We start from the raw sequence: 18,555 nt of genomic DNA, 5'->3' as shown, positions 1-18,555 counted from the left end.
AGGTCCAGATAACCTCTTAGGAGTACTACTTCTTCATGGGAACAGCTCCTGGGAGTGCTCCCGTCCTGTGTGACACTAAGTGCTCTCCTCTTTACACAGAGAAGTTATAAGATTTAGATCTCAATTATTATTACAGTGGCCATTATCTGTTACTTAAGTAAGACCAGACGAAGGAAAATAGTGGGAGGAATTCATTGAAATATTTTTGAAAATCTGAGGATCAATATTTATTGTTATAAATTTCATGACAGTTTTATATATCAAATAAAAGGCATTAAAAAAATTAAAATCCTAAACTGGGTGCAGTGGCATGCACTACCTGTAATTCCAACTACTTGGAAGGTTGAGGCAGGAGGGTGGCTTGAGCCCCAGGAGTCCAGGGCCAGCCTGGGTAACATACTGAGACCTCATCTCTGAATGAATGAACGAATGAATATCCATTCCATTCTCGCTTCTCTTCATGCCCCACCCCTCCTAATATCATTTATTAAACAGAATTTCTCCTGAGCAGAACTATGATCCCATCTGGGCCATAAGAATCCACTGCTCTGTTACAAAGTAACCCAGAGTACACGATGTTTTCTTTGATTATTATGGGTAAGTGACCTTGCAGTAGCAAAGTTTGATATTTACTTAAAGCTTCAGGGCTATTTCTGGGAATCTGATAAGTGAATTTTTAGTCACAGTTATTAGTATGCATTTCCCACATGGTTCTCTTTGTTCTTTTCCAATAAGGAATACAGTTAGGTGGACAATGATCAAAACCATGTGAGACCACTGCTCTAAACTACTACAAATCTTGGCTTGTACATTAAGCACCAATGTTAATTTTACAAATTAAGACCATTTTATTCTATAAAATATGTAGAAGAGAATAACGAGGAATGGTCCTGTAGAAAAAAAGTGATTAAGTCAGCAAATTTTATGTTTGCAAAAACAAATTATGCTTGCTACAATCAATTGGAATATTTCTTAAAATGTTTCCTAAGCCAAGAATATGAAAAAAGCAGAGACAGTGAACTAAGGACCTACCAGAAGTAGCAAACTAAACTATGGGCAAAAGACCTGTCCCAAGTAATTTTACCCTAGCAGCCCAGGTAACTCATTTTCTCCCATTTTTTTCTCTAGTCACAGATCTCTCTGAGGTTTACATATGACTGGTTCTTCCGGTTGGAACTTCTACTGAATCTTCTTATAAAAGAAGAGATTTGAGAAGTAAATCAGATACAAATAAAGACAAATATATTGGGGAGAAAAAAAAGAATAAAGATAAATTAAGAAATGAAAAACAAATAAATCCCAAGAGAAATGACCACAGGGAAAAAGAATTAAAAAATTATGGACAGAAAAGGTATTAGAGAGTTATGGACAAAGTAAATGGTCTAAGAAATAATAAATAATATAGATTTAAAAAATGACCAAAAGAGGATTTAAAGAGATCTAAAGGCAAAACCAAACAAATAACAGAAAAAATGCAAGGCAACTACCAATTTATAGGAAATATGAGGGCTAAAGAGCATGTTAAGTGACACCTACAGGGACACAAGCAGCAAAATCCAGACTGTGAAACCTTTTAGAAAATGTATAACACGCCAAAAAATAAATAAATAAGAGAAAGAGGAAACTATGCTTTACAAGAGTTGTATAAGACATAGAAATTACACCATGAACTTTATTTGGGTCCTTATTCAAATAACCAAATGTAAAAACAAATATGATCTTTATAGGAAAACTAGGAAGTGAAATGCTGACTAGATGTTTACTAATATTAAAGAATTATTAATAAACCTTATGGGGCTCTCCCAATGAGCTGTATCCCTACCCCCCACCCCTTTGATGCCAGGGATTAAACCTAGGGGCACTTAACAACTAAGCCATATCTCCAACCCTTTTGAGTTTTTATTTTGAGATAGCGTCTCACTAAATTGCTTAGGGCCTTGCTAACTTGCTGGGGCTGGCTTTGAACTTTTGATTCTCCTGCCTCAGCCTCTTGAGCCACTGGGATTACAGGTGTGCACCACCATGCCTGACTGTAGCCCTTTTTATTTTGAGACAGGGGATTATGAGGTTGCAAGGTGGGCCTTGAAATTGCATTGTCCTGCTTTAGCTCCCTGAGTTCATAGGGAGGATCATGGGCGTAAGTTACTGTACCCAGCTAAGAGGTCTTATATTTTAGAGAAACATACCAAAATATTTACAGATAAAATAATATCTAGGATTAAAATTATCCCAGGGATGATAGCATAGATGAAGCAGGATCACCTGTGAGTTGAACTATTAAATTTGAATGATGCAAACACGAGGGTCTAGGACACTGCCCCACTACTTCTGTATGGTTTTGTACTTTCCCTTAACACCCACCCCCAAGGATGGATGTCAGTGTAAACTCAACCTTGAATTCAAATGTAGCCCATGACAATAGTCAGAATATATACGCCACCCGTTAGGGATTTCTTATTCATATTTCTGATAGGGAAATAAAGGCAATGAATTAATATAGATGGAGAAAAGAAAATATTCTAGCAGGGGCCTAAAGGTAAACTGAAGAATGCCTGCTTCCTCGCTGGTATGACTGAAAGCTTTTGACTTATATCTGTAGGTCTGGGATATCAGTGAGTTGTGATATACACTCTCCTAGAACTCAGCTGCCTCGTGTATGAACACAGATAATAATCCATTATCAAACAGTAGAGGTGCTGATTATGTGCCATCAAAGAGGAAAGGAATAGGTACTTACCAGCACTGCATTCCTGGGCTACCAGGTTAAGAACTTCAACAGCTGCTGGACACTGCTGTATGAATTCTTCACAAAATAAGCTGTCTTCTAAAAGCTGGGCCATGACCAGGCACGCTCTTAATGTTAAAAGATTTACAATATTTCAAAGTCATCAATGTTTATTTTCTATAATGTCAACTGTGAAAAACATTTCAATCAATTTTATCCCTCAGTTTAGACTCTCTACTCCTCTTGCTTTTTCTTTTCTTAAAATATTTATTTTTTAGTTGTAGGTGGACACAATTATTTATTTATTTATTTATTTATTTATTTATTTATTTATTTATTTATTTATTATGTGGTGTTGAGGATTGAACCCAGTGCCTCATGCGCACTAGGCGAGCGCTCTACCACTGAACCACAACCCCAGCCCCCTTTGCTTTTATTCTTGGCTGGACTGGCTTGGAAATATACAGTCAGTCCTCCATATCCATAATATCCACAGGAGTTCTGCATCTACAGATTCAACCAACCACAGATCGAAAATATTTGGGAGAAAAAATTGCACCTGTAATGAACATACACAGACAATTTTTTGGTTTGGTCATTATCTCCTAAATAATACCATCTATCAACTAGTTATAATGTAGTAGGTATCCTAAAGATTCTATACAGGGCTTAAAATATACAGGAGGATGTGTGTAGGTTCAGTGCAAATACAACATTGTTTCATACAATGGCTGGAGCAACCACAGACTTTGGTATCTGAGGCAGGCCTGGATTCCATCTCCCACAGAAGTCCAAGAACGACTGTATTAGCAACTTTTCTCACACAGTAACTATTGAACTGCTTAGACAGTCTCCACTAAACAGAAACGCAAAATGCCAGGTGACCAATCTTTTTTTTTTTTTTTTTAAACTATAGATGGACACAATGCCTTTATTTTTCACATGGTGCTGAGGATGAACCCAGTACCTCACACATGCTAGGCAAGCACTCTACCACTGAGCCACAACTCCAGCCCCTAGGTGACCATCTTAAAAGCTTCCTCTAAACTGTGCTATTTGGACAATAACAGAGTTCCAGAAGCAAGAGAGAAAAAGCTATATGCTGATTTCTCTCTCAGGATTCAATGTACATATCAGAAGTTTCTGAGAGGTTCCATGGTCAGAAAAGAAACTTGTTACTCCTATTTAATGGTAAATAAATGTATTTGCAGGAAGAGATTGCTTTCCTTTCCAACACAGATACTGAGCATTCCCTGGTCTTCTGGTCATCGGTTTGGAAAATGATGGACCAGAAACACATCATTGTGGCTGAAGCCATTTGAAAAAATGGCAGTGTTATTCCTGTGACAGAACAAAGTGCTTCTGCCAGAGCAAACCATGCAGCTCGTGTATGCATTCCACATGTAGTAGCTCAACTGCTTGCTTATTTTTTCAGGAGGACAGCTCAATTTTATTTCCAAGTGTAGAAACAGGATGCAACAAAAACTGCAAAAATCAAGGCACTGCAATGAGCTACAGTAAACAGTACAAGATAGTGGTTTCTGTTCCACAGCTGGCATGAGCTTCAAGCTGTAGACCCTTAGGCCCGAGGTGGTAGGGCCCACCCAGCACCCCAGATAATCTGGGAAGCATCTGGGGTGGGTGCTCACCTCGTTCTTATTTCAGCCAGGAGCCGGACGACTGCCATCACAGGTGCAGAGCCATCTCCTGTTGCAGGAAGTGAGGTGTGAATTGAGAGACTGCCTTCCTGTGGAAGCAGCATGGACTGAACTGCCTGCACCACCTTCTCAGTAATGGACAGTTTGTGGAGGGGCAGTGCCTAAAGGTGGGACAAGATGGGGACAGAAAGTTAAAGTAAAATCATCAGAGAAAGTCATAAACCAGATTAAATTTATCAAAAATACAATATACTATGGAATATTCCTAACCAACAAAGAAATGAATTTTGTTAAAAATTTTCATACAGGGGCTGGGGATATAGCTCCATTGGTAGAGTACTTGCTTCACATGCATGAGGTCCTGGGTTCAATCCCCAGTACCAAAAAAAAAAACAAAAAAAAATTTTTCATACAAATGTAACTCTTCAGTAGTTACAACCAATATATAAATACACATCACAAGTAAAATTTAAAATACCAAAGTATCTGTTTCTTTACTAGGCAAGTGCATGTTAACCATTGCAGAACAGCTAAGATTTTCAGTGACATTTTATAAAATATTTCAAAATCATCTTACCTCTGACCTTGGAACACAAAGTCTAGACAATGGAATAGTTAATGTGTCTGACGCTTGAGAAGTCTTTCGACAGTCTATGGGTGGAAATCTGACTGTAGCGATACCTTCCTGTTCGTTGATAGAAGCCACTACTCCAATGCTTCCTGATATTCCTCTACCTAAAACCTAGAGACAGAGATGGATTAGCACTACCTGTCAGCTCTGATGTGTGTGCAGTTATCTAAAGTGACAAGCAGGAAGTGTCCATTTACAGCTGTCATTACCTGCACTACAGTAATCATTTATTCTAGTGTGGGTATTAGCCCAGGATATGAATCAAAATAGTAGGTTTAAAGTCTTATAGCAAGGTGATCACAACATGCCATCATCTCAAGCTTGCCTGCCTTCCTTCCATTTTCTTTCTTTTTGGGGGGTACTGCAGACTAAAACCCAGAGACACTCTACCACAGAGCTACATCCCCAACGGCTCTCTCCCTGACTTTTTAAAAAAAAATATTTCTTTTGAGACAGGTCTCACTAAGTTGCTGAAGCTGGCTTTAAACATGGGATTCTTCTGCCTCAGCCTCCTGAGTTGCTGGGCTTACAGGCGTGTGCTATCATGCCTAGCTCTCAAATTTTCAATTCTAAAATATTGCTAATATTAATGACCTTAGAGAACACACATATTGCAGTTAACATTATAAAGTGTTGCATTAGTTTTTTGAAAAATGTATAGCACCCTGTAGATTAAAAATCATGTTGCTCAGATTCCTTATTTATTTTGAAGGAATGAGGGTTGGGTTTTTTGGGGTGGGTTGGTTGGTTGGTTGGTTGGTTTTTTTAGCTGCTTCTGTATGGGGGAAGCAATGAGGGGGAAATAGTGGTGGATTACCTGAACCTCAGATCCTATCTTAATTGTCTCTTTGAAGCCTCCAAGTGCACACAGTGCAGCGACAGCCTGGCGAGCAATTCTCTGAAGTTTGGCAAGTTTTCTGCCACTGCTGCTGCCATTTTCCAGAATGCTTTCTGCATGTTTCCCCAGTTGTGGAATGTACATCAATGCACGAGACAGAACCTAAGCACAAGAGGCAGCCTGGGTGTCAGGAGTTACACTTGGTTATTTGATGCCAGGGATAATGAAGTGTTTACCACAGTTCCTGGGTTGTGTTTGTACTGAAGGAATTTTGGATACAGGAGGTACCAAAAAAACCCCAGGTGTGGCCAATGACATTTGGATACAGGAGGTACCAAAAAAACCCCAGGTGTGGCCAATGACATATTATATACATACCTTATATAATCAGACAAATCTGGAAAATACACTACCTAAAAATATGGGAGAATCAAACACTGTGCTTCTAAAAGCACTAAGATAAAGCAATCACTCATCTGAAGGAAGCCCATCTCAGCTTACTGCCTGCCTTCAGCACTTAATTACTTTTAGGACTTCGTATAAGATGTTCACTTGAAGATCGACTATGGAGAGGGGGAATGGATTACAGATATTTGGTTTTGTGACTTGGCTACTATTATAATGATGAATTACTTACTGATGGGGCTCTCAGGCAGTGTAAGTCACAAAAAGGCCTCCTTAAAACTTAGTGAATACACTTAACACATCCAATAAATGAAGGCTGCATGACCTCCCAATGTCAGCACCAATCTAACATAAGAGAGAATAGGCACTGCCATTTCTCCCTGAGAAACTATCCTGAGCCAGCAATCACAGGAGACAGAGATTAACAGAGTCGAAACTGCTGAATCAAAGCAAATTCCAGCAGAAAAGTAGTCTGTATATCTGGCTAACTTGGAAAGTCTTTCTTCACTAAGATGTCCATTGCTGTGCGTGATTCTAAGGCTGGGGTGGAAAGTAGCTGCCTTCTTCCCTCCTCAGGTAAGCAGCAATGCCACACTAACCTTTTCTGCTGTTGTGGTCCATATTTGAGCCGCGTTAGATTCAGGTGCCATTAGTAAGCTATGAAGCAAAGCGATCACTTCTGCAGCCATGCTGTTTGCTACATGCCCACTGATGAAGGGTCGGACAGGGTCAGTCCTGCAAATGTCAACAGGGAAAACTGTCAATACCCAAGGAGGGTTAAAAGTGGTGCAAAATCAGCATTAAGAAGAAATCACTTCTCCCATGACAACCCTCTCAGAGGATTTTATGTCGTAAAAGCCTGAGTCTGGCCCTCCCCACTCTCCCTGTTCTTGGCTGGACCTGTAGTTACACATTTCTGCACACACTCCCATCATCATTATCTGTCGTGTTGTGACGCAGCCCAGAACTGGGATAATGCCAGCACCATGACCTTGAACCTCCAAACTGTGAGCTAAGTAAACCTCTTCTCTTATTGAGCTAGCTATTTCAAGTATTTCATTACAGTGATGGGAAGCTAATAAGACACTTTGAAACAACAGACCTTAAGTAGTTTATTGCATGAGCCATAGAATCAAAGAAAGACCCTGTGCTGCAGCTACTCTTTGCTTGCAAGTACAAATATCTTGTACAAACTCCTCTGAGGAAATACTCACCTATCCCTTCTATTCCTACAAAAAAAAAAAAAAAAATTTCACGTGTTCAGTGGGGAAGTCCAGTTTGAAAGGAAAAAACATTGCAAAACAGGAGTTTATTACCTATTTTGAAGCATCCCCTGGCTCTCTACATAATGTCCACTACATGAGGAGCAACTCCCTGGGCCTCCATGACAATCTCAGATCTACCTGAATGGGTTCGCTCCTTGATGTAGCCCCAGACTCTACTTTGAGAGCAACTTCTACAACAGATGGGTATTTTTGGGCCCCAACCATCATTTTCAGTAGGTTAAAGGATGAAAAAAAAATTAAAACTCTAAAAATAAGCCCATTACAAAGCCAATCTGAGAAGAATGGACAGATTCTATCAGTGGCAGGTTTACCTGGCGAGTTCTGTGTTCCTCTCTCTGCAGATGGAGGTTTGGGCAGTTTTCTTTTTGTCACCTGTGGACAGTCCACTCACAGTCTCTGGATTGACAGACTCTACTGGTGGCCCAATGCTGACGATGAGGCCTGACTGTGCCCACTTGGTGGCTTTCCGAAGGGCGGCTGCAGCCTCTTCTGTGATCACTTCGCAACAGCCACCCTGGGGGTTGTTTGAAGACACTCGTTTCACCCCCAAGTACTAGGCACTTCCAAATCCCCCTCTATTACCAAAGTAATCCAGGTTCATTTGTAAAAAATTCTAACGTCAAATATTACACAGAGAATATCAAATTTCCATAAACATCCCATGCTCTCACCCAGTCTGAGCAAGTTGTAAGTCCTCTAGATTTTGTTCCTGCAAATCACAACTTCCATAACCATGGGATCCTACTACACACACCTTTACAATTTACTTTTATCAGTTTGCCACACACATATTTTTAATAGTTGCATACTATTTTATTTTACAAATTATGAATTTCTTTAACCAATCTCCTATTTATGGGTACATGGACTCTGTTTTGTTTTTCAAACAAATCTCTGAAAAACATGCAATGGACATTTTTTTTGTTGGACACTTGAGAATGTTTATGTACTCTTACTTGAGAATAATGGGTACCATCAAACTTTGCTAACATTACCTGTGTGATAGGTAAAGAGTAATATGTTACTGTTGCTTTTATTACTTTCCTTCAATTGTTTTGGGGTCCGGATATTTAAAAAATATTTTTATGTCTTTAATTATTAAATACCTGTTATTGTCTTAGCAACCTTTCACCTCTCTTAAACTTTACAACTATTTTTAGGTTCTAAAACTATCTTAAACAAGCTGATAAAAACTCATAGGTCAACCTAAGAATTCTCTATTACATTTTTTATTGCATTTCTCTATTATATTTTTAAATTAATGACAAACTGGTTTTGACTATTTTCTACCTCTGCCTTTTTTCCTTTTTTTTTTGGTGGGGATGGGGGTGTGCTGGGAATTGGGGATCGAACCCCGGGCCTTATGCATGCTAAGTGCATGTTCTACCACTAAGCCACACCTCCAAGCTTCACGAGTTCTCTTTAACATGGCCTCTTAAGCCACTGGCTTTAATTTCTTACCCTGCATTTGTGGAAAAATGAATTTTTTTTTTTTTAGACAGGGTCTCACTATGCTGCCTGTGTTGTCCACGCTGACCTTGAACTCATAGTCCTTTTGCATTGGTCTCTGGAGTAGCTCGGAGTACAGCTACTAGCCACTGTGCCTGGCAGAACTAATTTTTACAAAAGTTTTCGTAAATGTGGCAAATGCTCATTAACCATGGGTTTACTATAGCAGTTTCTCCCACGAGGTTTACCTTGGTCATGTCTCTATCCATCTTCACAACTTTCTCCATGTTGGCACCAGTACCAAGTCGGAAGGGCCGCCCTTCTGAGCTACTGAAAAAGGAAAGGCAGAGAGTGAGTGGCCTTAGATACACTACTGGAGGTGGCTGCTCGCTGCCAGGCAACTCCGTCATGCTTAGGCTGTCCTTAGATGCTAACCCTGGCTTTTAAAATCTACAGTAAGACTCTGCATTTTTCAAAAAGGAATTGATTTATTGTTGCATAATCATAGCACTTTTGAAGTCCAAAAAAACAGCTGTTTTAGAGTTGTGATGGTATCTAGACACCCACACGAAAACAATGCACAACAATAAAGCTGAGTGAAGCAGATGCTCTGAAGCTAGCTGCAAGGAGGGCTGGTGCCCAGGGGGCACTCCGAAAGTCACCTCCACGTCACAGCAGGGAAGCTTCACCAGTAGCTAGACTGTAGCTTCCTGGGGGAAACACTGAAACTTCTTTTCTAATAATTCAACTTCACTTCCTCCTAAAACAGACACTCCTTAGAGATATGCTCACCTGAGCACTGACCTGCCTGACCCTGCTCTCACAACACCTCTATTCTCTCGGCTGTCGCACTGGCAGAAGGGATGCAATCATGAGGGTGACAACCTGGTCGGGTCACTCATGTGAAGGGATGGCTCTTCCATCTGAGACAAACACCTGTTCTAAATTCCCCTGTGCTAAGTGACAGGCTTTCCTGTCACTCTAGATCACTATGGGATTGTAACATTTGGGCAATAACTATGCTTTCACTTTCTTGTTGAGCAGCTGGGCCATTCACATTTCAGTAAAGCTTTACAAAAGTGTCTCTTCTTTCTCCACCTCACTCTATATTTGCTGATGGCTGAAAGATACCAACAACTGAAAACCAAACTGTATTACTGCCCCTCATGACCCAAGTTGTGCCATGGACTCTGCACCCAACATAAACAGCAAGGCGCTTTCAGCAGGGCTCCAGCTCTGCTAGACTGGGGACAGCACCTGAGGTCAAGGTGTCAGTTCTGCCTCACTTTCTCCATGTGTCTCTGCAGGGGTGACAGCAACAGTGTGTGTCTGCTGGTGCTGTTAGGAGGGCTGCGTAGTCAATGTGTGTGAAGGATTACTCTAGTACACTGTCTGTGGCATGAATAGTGCTTGGTGACATATAGCTACATTATAATCATTAGAGTCACCTTAGTAATGGTTGGAGAACTTCGTGGGAGGACTGGTCTTCCCGTTTGTGGATAAATATGGAGAGCTTGCCGTCCACTGCTTCACTCTCTTCTCCAGGATCTTTATCTCCTTTTAAAGAATTCTTGGGACTGGTTTTTGTTAACGTGGTATCCGGTTCAGAAGCAGTTGGAGAAAGAACTGTCTGACATCCTTAAAGCAAAAAGCAGGCCCATTCAGAAAACAGCAGCATCGTTTCCCCCTAATGAGCAACACTGGTTTGGGAATCTCTCCCAGCTTCCCACCCCCCAGCTCTTTCTTATTAATCACAGAAAGTTCAAGTACCATCCTGGGCCTGACTCACAGGAGGCTGTGCAATCAGTGCCATCCTCCTCCTGGGGAGCTTCTCACCTGGGACCACGTAATCTGCCAGCTTTGCTAAGAGCAAGGAGGCGATCTTGGAAGCTGGGTCACTGGGATCCTCCTGCTCACTGTTTAGGGAGGGGACAGAGTAGCTCCATGGCGGGAGTTCCACATTTCCACAGTCCTCTACGCTCATCAGTGGCAGTGCCGCCCGGCACAGTTGAAGAATGATAAGGACCAATTTTGGAGATGGGCGCTGGTCAAGCAGCAGGGAGAGGAGCTTGGACACACAAGCTGGCTGGCTCAGGATGGCTTTCCCTATGTGGCTCCTGCAGAAAGAAGAAAAGGTCCAAAGTGCTGGAAAGGCTGACCTATAACATGCAGAGCCAGAGTTCCCTAAGTGAAGTTAAGCAAATGGAAGAAATCAGACTTCAGAAGGAAGATGTAATGATTTGGCAGTATGCTTTTATGAAAGAAAATTAAGGTTTTTTTTTTTTTTTTTTTGGTAAACATTTGATGAGAGCTCATAATTGACCAATAAGACTTTTTAAAAAAGATTTTTGACTATTTTCTGATCTCTGATGTCTACTTAATTGACATCCTAGATTCAGGGCTTCACAGAACACCAAGACTGGGAACCTAAACTAGAAGCCTTTCAGTTACTCATTTATTCCTTTTTTTGGTGGTGGTACTAGGGATGGAACCCAAAGAGGCTCTACCACTGAGCTACACTATGGTGGGTAGTCAACCACCATAGAACTGCTTGTTTTAAAGACACAGTATGAGAAAGTAAGCTAATTACAGGCTCTGACTCATGATTCTTTAATCTTGCACTGACAAGGGTAAGATTTTTGGCTATGAAACATAAGCCCTTTTTATTTTGAGACAAGGTCTCACTAAGTTGCCCAGGCTGACCTTGAACTTGTCGTTCTCCTGCCTCTGCCCCACGAGTACAAGCTTGAGATTACAGACATCCACCAATGTGTACCTGGCATCATTCATTCCGTATTAATAGCGTTTCAAGAGTAAAATTATCACACGGTGGTGTACAAGCCCCAACACCTGGGGAGCTGCCATGTTACATTCCACGAAGCAAACAGTGAGCTCAGCATCAAAGAACATGCAGTCACAGGTGGACAAATTCTTATAGGCCTCTTATTCACATGGGGTAGTCAACCACCATAGAACTGCTTGTTTTAAAGACACAGTATGAGAAAGTGACCTAATTACAGGCTCTGACTCATGATTCTTTAATCTTGCACTGACGAGGGTAAGAGTTTTGGCTATGAAACATACATGCATGTATTCGAAAGGCTAACGGCTGTTAGCTATACTAAAGCCAATCAGAATACATTATTTCATGATCAATCTTGAAGCAGGACCTTATGGAAAGGGTATAATAATTTGAATATCTCAAAAGAACCACCACCAAAAGGCACTGCAACTATTCAAGGGAAAAGTCAGGTGTCCCCAGTTCTGGATGGACCTTCCACACCTCGAGAGGTCGTTGAGCAGACTCAGGACATCCTGCAGAGCGTCATTTCCTGCAGCCTGGTTGCCACAGCACTCAGTGGCTCGGGCAAGATGGTTCGTGAGAAGGCTGGACACCTGCCGAGCCAGCCCCGAGTGCACAGCCTCTGTGGAGCCACCTTCAGAGGTAAAAAGAAAGAGAAAAGGCACAGTGACAACTCAAGGAAGCCATGTTGAGCCTGAGGGTGTGGTAAGTCCTCCTCTTGGCCTCCTGTATTAAAAGCTCTTCCCTTGACTAAGTGTTCTTTACCTGGCTCAACGCCTCACTAATCCAATCAGTGTCTCCTCATTAGACAATATATACACATAAAAAAGTTAAGTTACTCCAAAAACATCCAGTGTTCTTATTGAAAACCAAATACAATTAATCCAAATATGACAAAGGAACATGCACTCTAGGGAAGAATTACTGTTTTACTGGTGATGAAAACATCTTGATCCCCTCCTGCTCCTTTTTGGTATGTGGGATTGAACCCAGGGACGCTTTACCACTGAGCTTCATCCTCAGCCCCTTTAACTTTTTACTTTGGGACAGGGTCTAAATTGCTGTGACTGGCCTTGAATTTGTGATCTGCCTGCCTCAGCCACCTGAGTCGCTGGGATCACAGGCATGCCCCACCACACCTGGCAAAACATCTTTTTTTTGTTGTTGTTGGTGGTGGTGGTTGTTGTTTTTAAGTCATACTTTCCTCTTCTCAAACTCTCTGTGGTTCATTCCTGGATCAGGCTCACTGCACTTCCAAAACTCTTTAAACATCCTTTGTAAAAGCTACAAAATATTATTCATCATTTCTTGAATATCCCATAGGCTTTTGGATCCCTGAGCCTCCACATGCTGTTTATTCTGCTTCCAAGTCCTCCTGATCCTTCAGGAGTTGTTCACACGTCACCTTCTCTGGGAAGCTTTGCCTGATACCTAGCACAGCTCATCTCTAGGAGCCTCTGTGCTTCCACAGCACTTTGTAAGAACCTGATGATGGCATTGATTGCACTATTTCCTCTGTCAGACCAAAGTTCTTCAAGGGAGGAACAATGCCTGAGTCATCTTCTGCTGGCATATAATAAGCTCTCAAGTCATTAAAATGCACAGCAAATAAACAGATAAATCAACAATTTCTATTAAAAAAAAAAAAAGACCTGGGATACTGTGGAGAATTCATCCTTACATTTACTTTTTAAATCAGATTGGTCACTAAAAATATAATTTCAAAATATCCTCTTAAAAATGCAACTGAACAGCTATTTCATAAACCTGTCTACATAGGGCCTGTTAACAGTGTTGACAATTATCCTTTCAATTTTCTGGGGTTGCTACACCTCTTGAAGGTGCTAGGATGTCACTTGGTGCTACAGCATAGTTGTATTTCACAGAGCCGTGTTGGGGAAAGGCCTTCATGAGAGCCCATCCAGTCCTGTGATTTAACAAAGCCTTTCTCCCAAGCCCCATCCAGCACACACACACACACACAATTCACCAGCACAAGAAACTGGTGAGTAGGAAGTTTCTCACCTTCCTCTTTTTCCCACTCGACACAGCGGTTGGCCAGCACCTGGAAGGCAGCCCAGGCCATGGTGGCCACTTTCTGCTTCTTGGTTTGTTTCTCACTGGAGCTGGACTCGGTCTGACTGCTCAAGCTGCACAGTCGATCCATGAGCTGGACAAGGCCACTGCGCACCAGGCACTTCTCCTCACTCCTGATAAGGGGCACAGGCACAGTGAAGGAGACGCAGCTGACCAACTGAGGGAAACTCGCAGGAAGTTCAGATTATCAAAGGTGCATGACACAGGTTGGTGTAAATCTTTGTCAACAACTTAGGATAGTGCCATGTGCAATTAACACAGAACTATTTTCTCATAATGGTGACTTCCTTCCTAAATAAGGAACTTCAAATTCTCATTTGTTCATACAGAACCAGCAAAGTAAAACTTGATGTAATCAATACAATGGATGCCATGAGAGAAAAAAACAATATATTTTATTATAAGGGGAGTCAAAGAATAACTCCATAAGCACTTGATGTCTTCAAACTACTATGTGATCCAAGAGAGGAAATAAATGCATCTATCCAAAAAATTCCTGCCAATGTGGTGGTCCATGCCTGTAATCTCACTAACTGAGGAGGCTGAGGCAGGAGGACTGCAAGTTCAAGAACAGTAGCTACCACCTCCCAAAGGAGGGAAAAAAAAAAAAAAATAGAATCCTGCCAAGTGTATAAGTAATTTCCCAAGGACTTATTTTTTATTTGAACCTCCCTATCTTTATAATGTAATGTAATCCTAATGGCAGTAGAAACTCAATCATAAGGAATTTACATAGGAATTTTAGTTGTCTGTCAGGAGGAAAGCTTATTTGTTAAGTATTGAATAATCAAATAAAAAATTCAATTTTATAAATTCAATTTTATAAATTTTTATTTAATGAACTCTTATGGCACAATTTATATACAATAAAGGAATAAAGGGCATTTCCGTGCTTACCTGGTATAAGGTATGGTACACAAGAGTCCAATGCTATTTGCACAAGCGATAGGGTAACGGGCACACAGCGACACGACCGAAGTCATGGTTTCGCCAAAGGCTTCCTGAACCTGCTCGACCATCCCACCACAGGTGAGCTCTTCAATCCTGTGACACAGAAACCAAGGATAGCGTTCCTGAACATGTCGAGAACAGTGACTGGGGTTAGGGAAGCAAAAGAGTTCTTTCCAGAAACCCAGAATGCCCAGATAAATCCAGAACTGAAGGGACCCTGGAGATCATCAAACTTGGTGTTTGATAAACTACTGGACCATAGAAGACCACTGGTCAGGATTTCTGAATGTGCCTCAAACATCATGGCCCACACTCAAGAAAACTCCAGGAAATCCTGGCTTAGAGAAAGTTCAATAGGGTCCTTTACTGCAGAACTTCTAATAAATTTAAAGGACACAGCATCTCTAAGAGCAGAAAAATAGTATTCAATATTTACCAAAGCCATTTGATAAAGAAACCATTATTTGAGATAGGTCCACAATATCCCATGCAGCATGAATTCTATAAATGCAATTGTATGAGAAAACCAAGGCCCAGATAGATTAGCTAAGAGTCTTTTTCAAGTTTATACTTCAGATGGGCACGGTGGTACAGCCTGAAATCCCAGCGGCTCAGGAGGCTGAGGCAGGAGGATTGCAAGTTCAAAGCCAGCCTCAGCAAAATCGAGGCACTAAGCAACTCAGTGAGACCCTGTTCCCTAAATAAAATACAAAATGGAACTGGGAATGTGACCCAGTAGTTGAGTACCCCTGATTTTAATCCCTGGTACACCCCCACCCCCGCAAAAAGTTTATACTTCAACTGTTAGCAGGGTATGGGATGCCTGTTGATGTGAAAATAAGACTTTCAAAAGTAAAAACTCAAGATGGGATCAATTCTATAGAAATTAATATTAACTGAGAACTGAAGCAATCAGGACTTATCTTCAGAAATATGCAATATAATATTTTATGCTAGCAAAAATTTTACAAAGTAAAACTAAGGTGAGGTTTAATAATAGGGAATTGGTTAAAGAATATGATGCAATGCTATACAATCCCCCAAAACACCAGAGATGATACTGACAGAACAAAGAACAAACACACTAAAATATTAGCAGATGTTATTTTAGAATGATGGATTTACAGGTGGCTTTTATTTTAATTTTTTAGAATTTTCTGCATTTTTCAAATATTCCACAAATGACACTGAAAAATGGGGTGGAGAAAGGAGAATGCTGCTGTGTTGTAGAGAACTAACTCTGGAAGCAGCTGTGGTGCCCACCAGTGCTCCTCCCTGAATCCTCCCTCTGGGCACCCCAGGGCTGAGAGGGCTTGTGGCCAGTAGAGATGATGAGCCAGAGCTCTGACAAGGGAACAACTGCTCTCAGGACGGCGGTCTCTGTGGCTACGTGATGACCAAGAGCCAGGAAGTAGTGAATTGCCTGGCCTCTTCCAATTGACAAGAAATTTCCCAAGATATTCACTTTAACTTTTAGTTAACACATCTTTCTCTACCTGACCCTCTCCTGTGGTCCACAGTTCCTCAAAGAATTGCCAGGAGGCACAAGCAGCCACCAGCAATCCTAATTAAGGACAAGTAGAGAAATGCCTTTTCTATTTCTACTTGAGGATCTTTGAAGCCCAGCAGGAAACTCATACAGAAAAACTCTTCCCAAATTAGCTACAAAACCTTCTTCTAGCTGGGCATAGTGGTGCACACCTGTAATCCCAGTGGCTCGGGAGGCTGAGATAGGAGGATCATGAGTTCAAAGCCAATCTCAGCAAAAGTAAGGTGCTAAGCAACTCAGTGAGACCCTGTCTCTAAATAAAATACAAAGTAGGGCTGAGGATGTGGCTCAGTGGCCGAGTGCTCCACAGATGAATCCCCAGTACCCCCTAAAACAAACAAACAAACAAACAAAAACCCTTCTAGCCAGACACAGTGGTGCACTCCGTAATCCCAGAGACTTGGGAAACTGAGGCAGGAGAATTGCAAATTTGAGGCCAGCCTCCGCAACTTATTGATACGCTGGCCCAAAATAAAAAATAAAAAGGATTGGGGGGACTAGGGTAGCTCAATGGTAGCATGCTTGTCTTGCATGTGTGAGGCACTGGGTTTGATCTTCAGTACTACATAAAAGTAAATAAATAAAGGCATTGTGTCCATCTACAACAAAAAAGTGGGGGGCTGCTAAGGATGCGGCTCAGTGGTTAACACTCTGGGTTCAATCCCTAGTACCAAAAAAAGGGACAAAATAGACCTATTGTATTGATGTGAAAAGACAGATAACCAAGATATGAGTGAAACAATCATGATTATAGAAAGGCTATAGATTTATGGAAAAAAATGATATATTTTTATATGTGCAAAGAGAATTAAATAGCCATTTATACATGTAGTATTGATACAACAAACTCTTACTGAATAGAATAATATATAGACACTTACATTCTGTTATGTATACTGAGATTTTCGCAAAATCAAGTGCCATGTCTATAAAAATAAAATATTCTAGGGGAAAACATCAGCAAATGCCACTGCCTAGGTTCTTAGCCTGACAGTGACCTTTGAATAGCTCTGCCCATTCTGGAGAGGACACTAGTTTCTTGATTCAAATAAATTCAGATCCATTGTTTCCAGAGATGGTCTTTGTCTCCTTTTAATCCTAGGTTTATTAACTGCCATTTATTAACAGAAACAACTGACCTGGGTCCTCCCTGGAGGACCATGGTCACTGGCCCCACAAGATGTGTCACTCCCCCAACGCGCACAGCAGCCGTGAGCAGCTCTCGCATGTGCACCAGGGCCTGCTTGCGCGTGTTTCCCCTCCGCCACCTCGTCTGTGCAGCAAGAAGGAAGCTGCTGCTGGACACCTGAAAGGCACGAGAAGGAAGAACACTGACTCCTGCTGTCTGTCATAAGACCCTCCGCGCTGTCAGGAACTTTTCATCTGTAGTCTGCAAAATGTGACATACAGCTTGGTCGGGATTGGTGCCAATGAAAGCAAACAGCTGCCCCAGCAGGACGCTATAGGTGGGCTTGTCCCTGCTGTCCTCGATGGCCAACGATTGCAGGAGTGTAAAGGAGCTGCTGCGGTGGCTGGTCACATGTCGACGCCTATAGGAGAGACAAACCAGCCATCAGTCTAACAAGATAAGTGGTGGGGAGGGGGAGGGGGTGTTGTTTCAATCAACACATTCAGCAGCATGTGGGAATCCAAACCTGGCCATTAGCCATTTACCTCTGATTTGCTCTAGTAAATTCCAAATCTTCATTACCAATCATTTCTAGGTCAGAAGGAGCCGACATACTACGGAGAAAAACAGGCTGCCGGACGGCATGAGATATCACCTTTGTTTCAGAAGCTGATTTACAAGCTGGAACAAAAAGAAGACAAGGTTAAACTTCCTGCTATCCAATGTGTGAGAAGCTGCAGCAACAGCTAAATGTAACACAGAACTACCAAACGGTGTTTGGCAATGGGCTCAGCCATCAGTCCAGTTAGCACAGCACTGATGAATTTTAGGCCAATTTATTTTGTAGCTATCAATGTTCACTTCAGTACAAACATTATAAAAAGCAATATAGGACACAGGGAGTAACTTCTGGAAGCACTAATTTCTTTTTTTTTTTTAATTTTAATATTTTTTTTTTTTTTTTGAGTTTTTTGGCGGACACAACATCTTTGTTTGTATGTGGCGCTGAGGATCGAACCGGGCCGTATACATGC

The 18,555-nt window shown here is 41.4% G+C and overlaps 1 protein-coding gene across 7 annotated transcripts in view; it reads right to left on the bottom strand.

Moving 5' to 3' along the window:
- Positions 1-18,555, bottom strand: part of Hectd4 (HECT domain E3 ubiquitin protein ligase 4) — a 176,224-nt gene that overhangs the window by 50,926 nt on the left and 106,743 nt on the right. For 6 of the 7 annotated variants that reach the window (XR_006854436.2, XM_046456507.2, XM_046456508.2 and 3 more), the window contains exons 30-44: positions 18,067-18,202; positions 17,801-17,942; positions 17,532-17,698; positions 14,790-14,936; positions 13,821-14,005; positions 12,276-12,429; positions 10,829-11,109; positions 10,441-10,630; positions 9,241-9,322; positions 7,855-8,057; positions 6,857-6,992; positions 5,832-6,014; positions 4,961-5,125; positions 4,375-4,544; positions 2,738-2,853 (exon numbers count right to left, since the gene is read on the bottom strand). Coding sequence is in view for 6 of the 7 variants with exons in the window: in XM_046456507.2 (XP_046312463.1) it covers positions 2,738-2,853; positions 4,375-4,544; positions 4,961-5,125; positions 5,832-6,014; positions 6,857-6,992; positions 7,855-8,057; positions 9,241-9,322; positions 10,441-10,630; positions 10,829-11,109; positions 12,276-12,429; positions 13,821-14,005; positions 14,790-14,936; positions 17,532-17,698; positions 17,801-17,942; positions 18,067-18,202 (2,457 nt within the window). In the remaining variant the exon portion in view is untranslated. The remainder of the gene's footprint in view (positions 1-2,737; positions 2,854-4,374; positions 4,545-4,960; positions 5,126-5,831; positions 6,015-6,856; positions 6,993-7,854; positions 8,058-9,240; positions 9,323-10,440; positions 10,631-10,828; positions 11,110-12,275; positions 12,430-13,820; positions 14,006-14,789; positions 14,937-17,531; positions 17,699-17,800; positions 17,943-18,066; positions 18,203-18,555) is intronic. The other variant, XM_046456509.2, reaches the window with a different exon arrangement.

The sequence above is a fragment of the Marmota monax genome, unplaced genomic scaffold, assembly GCF_021218885.2.
Source record: "Marmota monax isolate L192 unplaced genomic scaffold, Marmota_monax_Labrador192_F-V1.1 WCK01_AAM20220418_F8-fsc00185, whole genome shotgun sequence".
NCBI classification, from domain to species: Eukaryota; Metazoa; Chordata; class Mammalia; order Rodentia; family Sciuridae; genus Marmota; species Marmota monax.
This window is presented reverse-complemented; position numbering and strand designations above follow the sequence as displayed.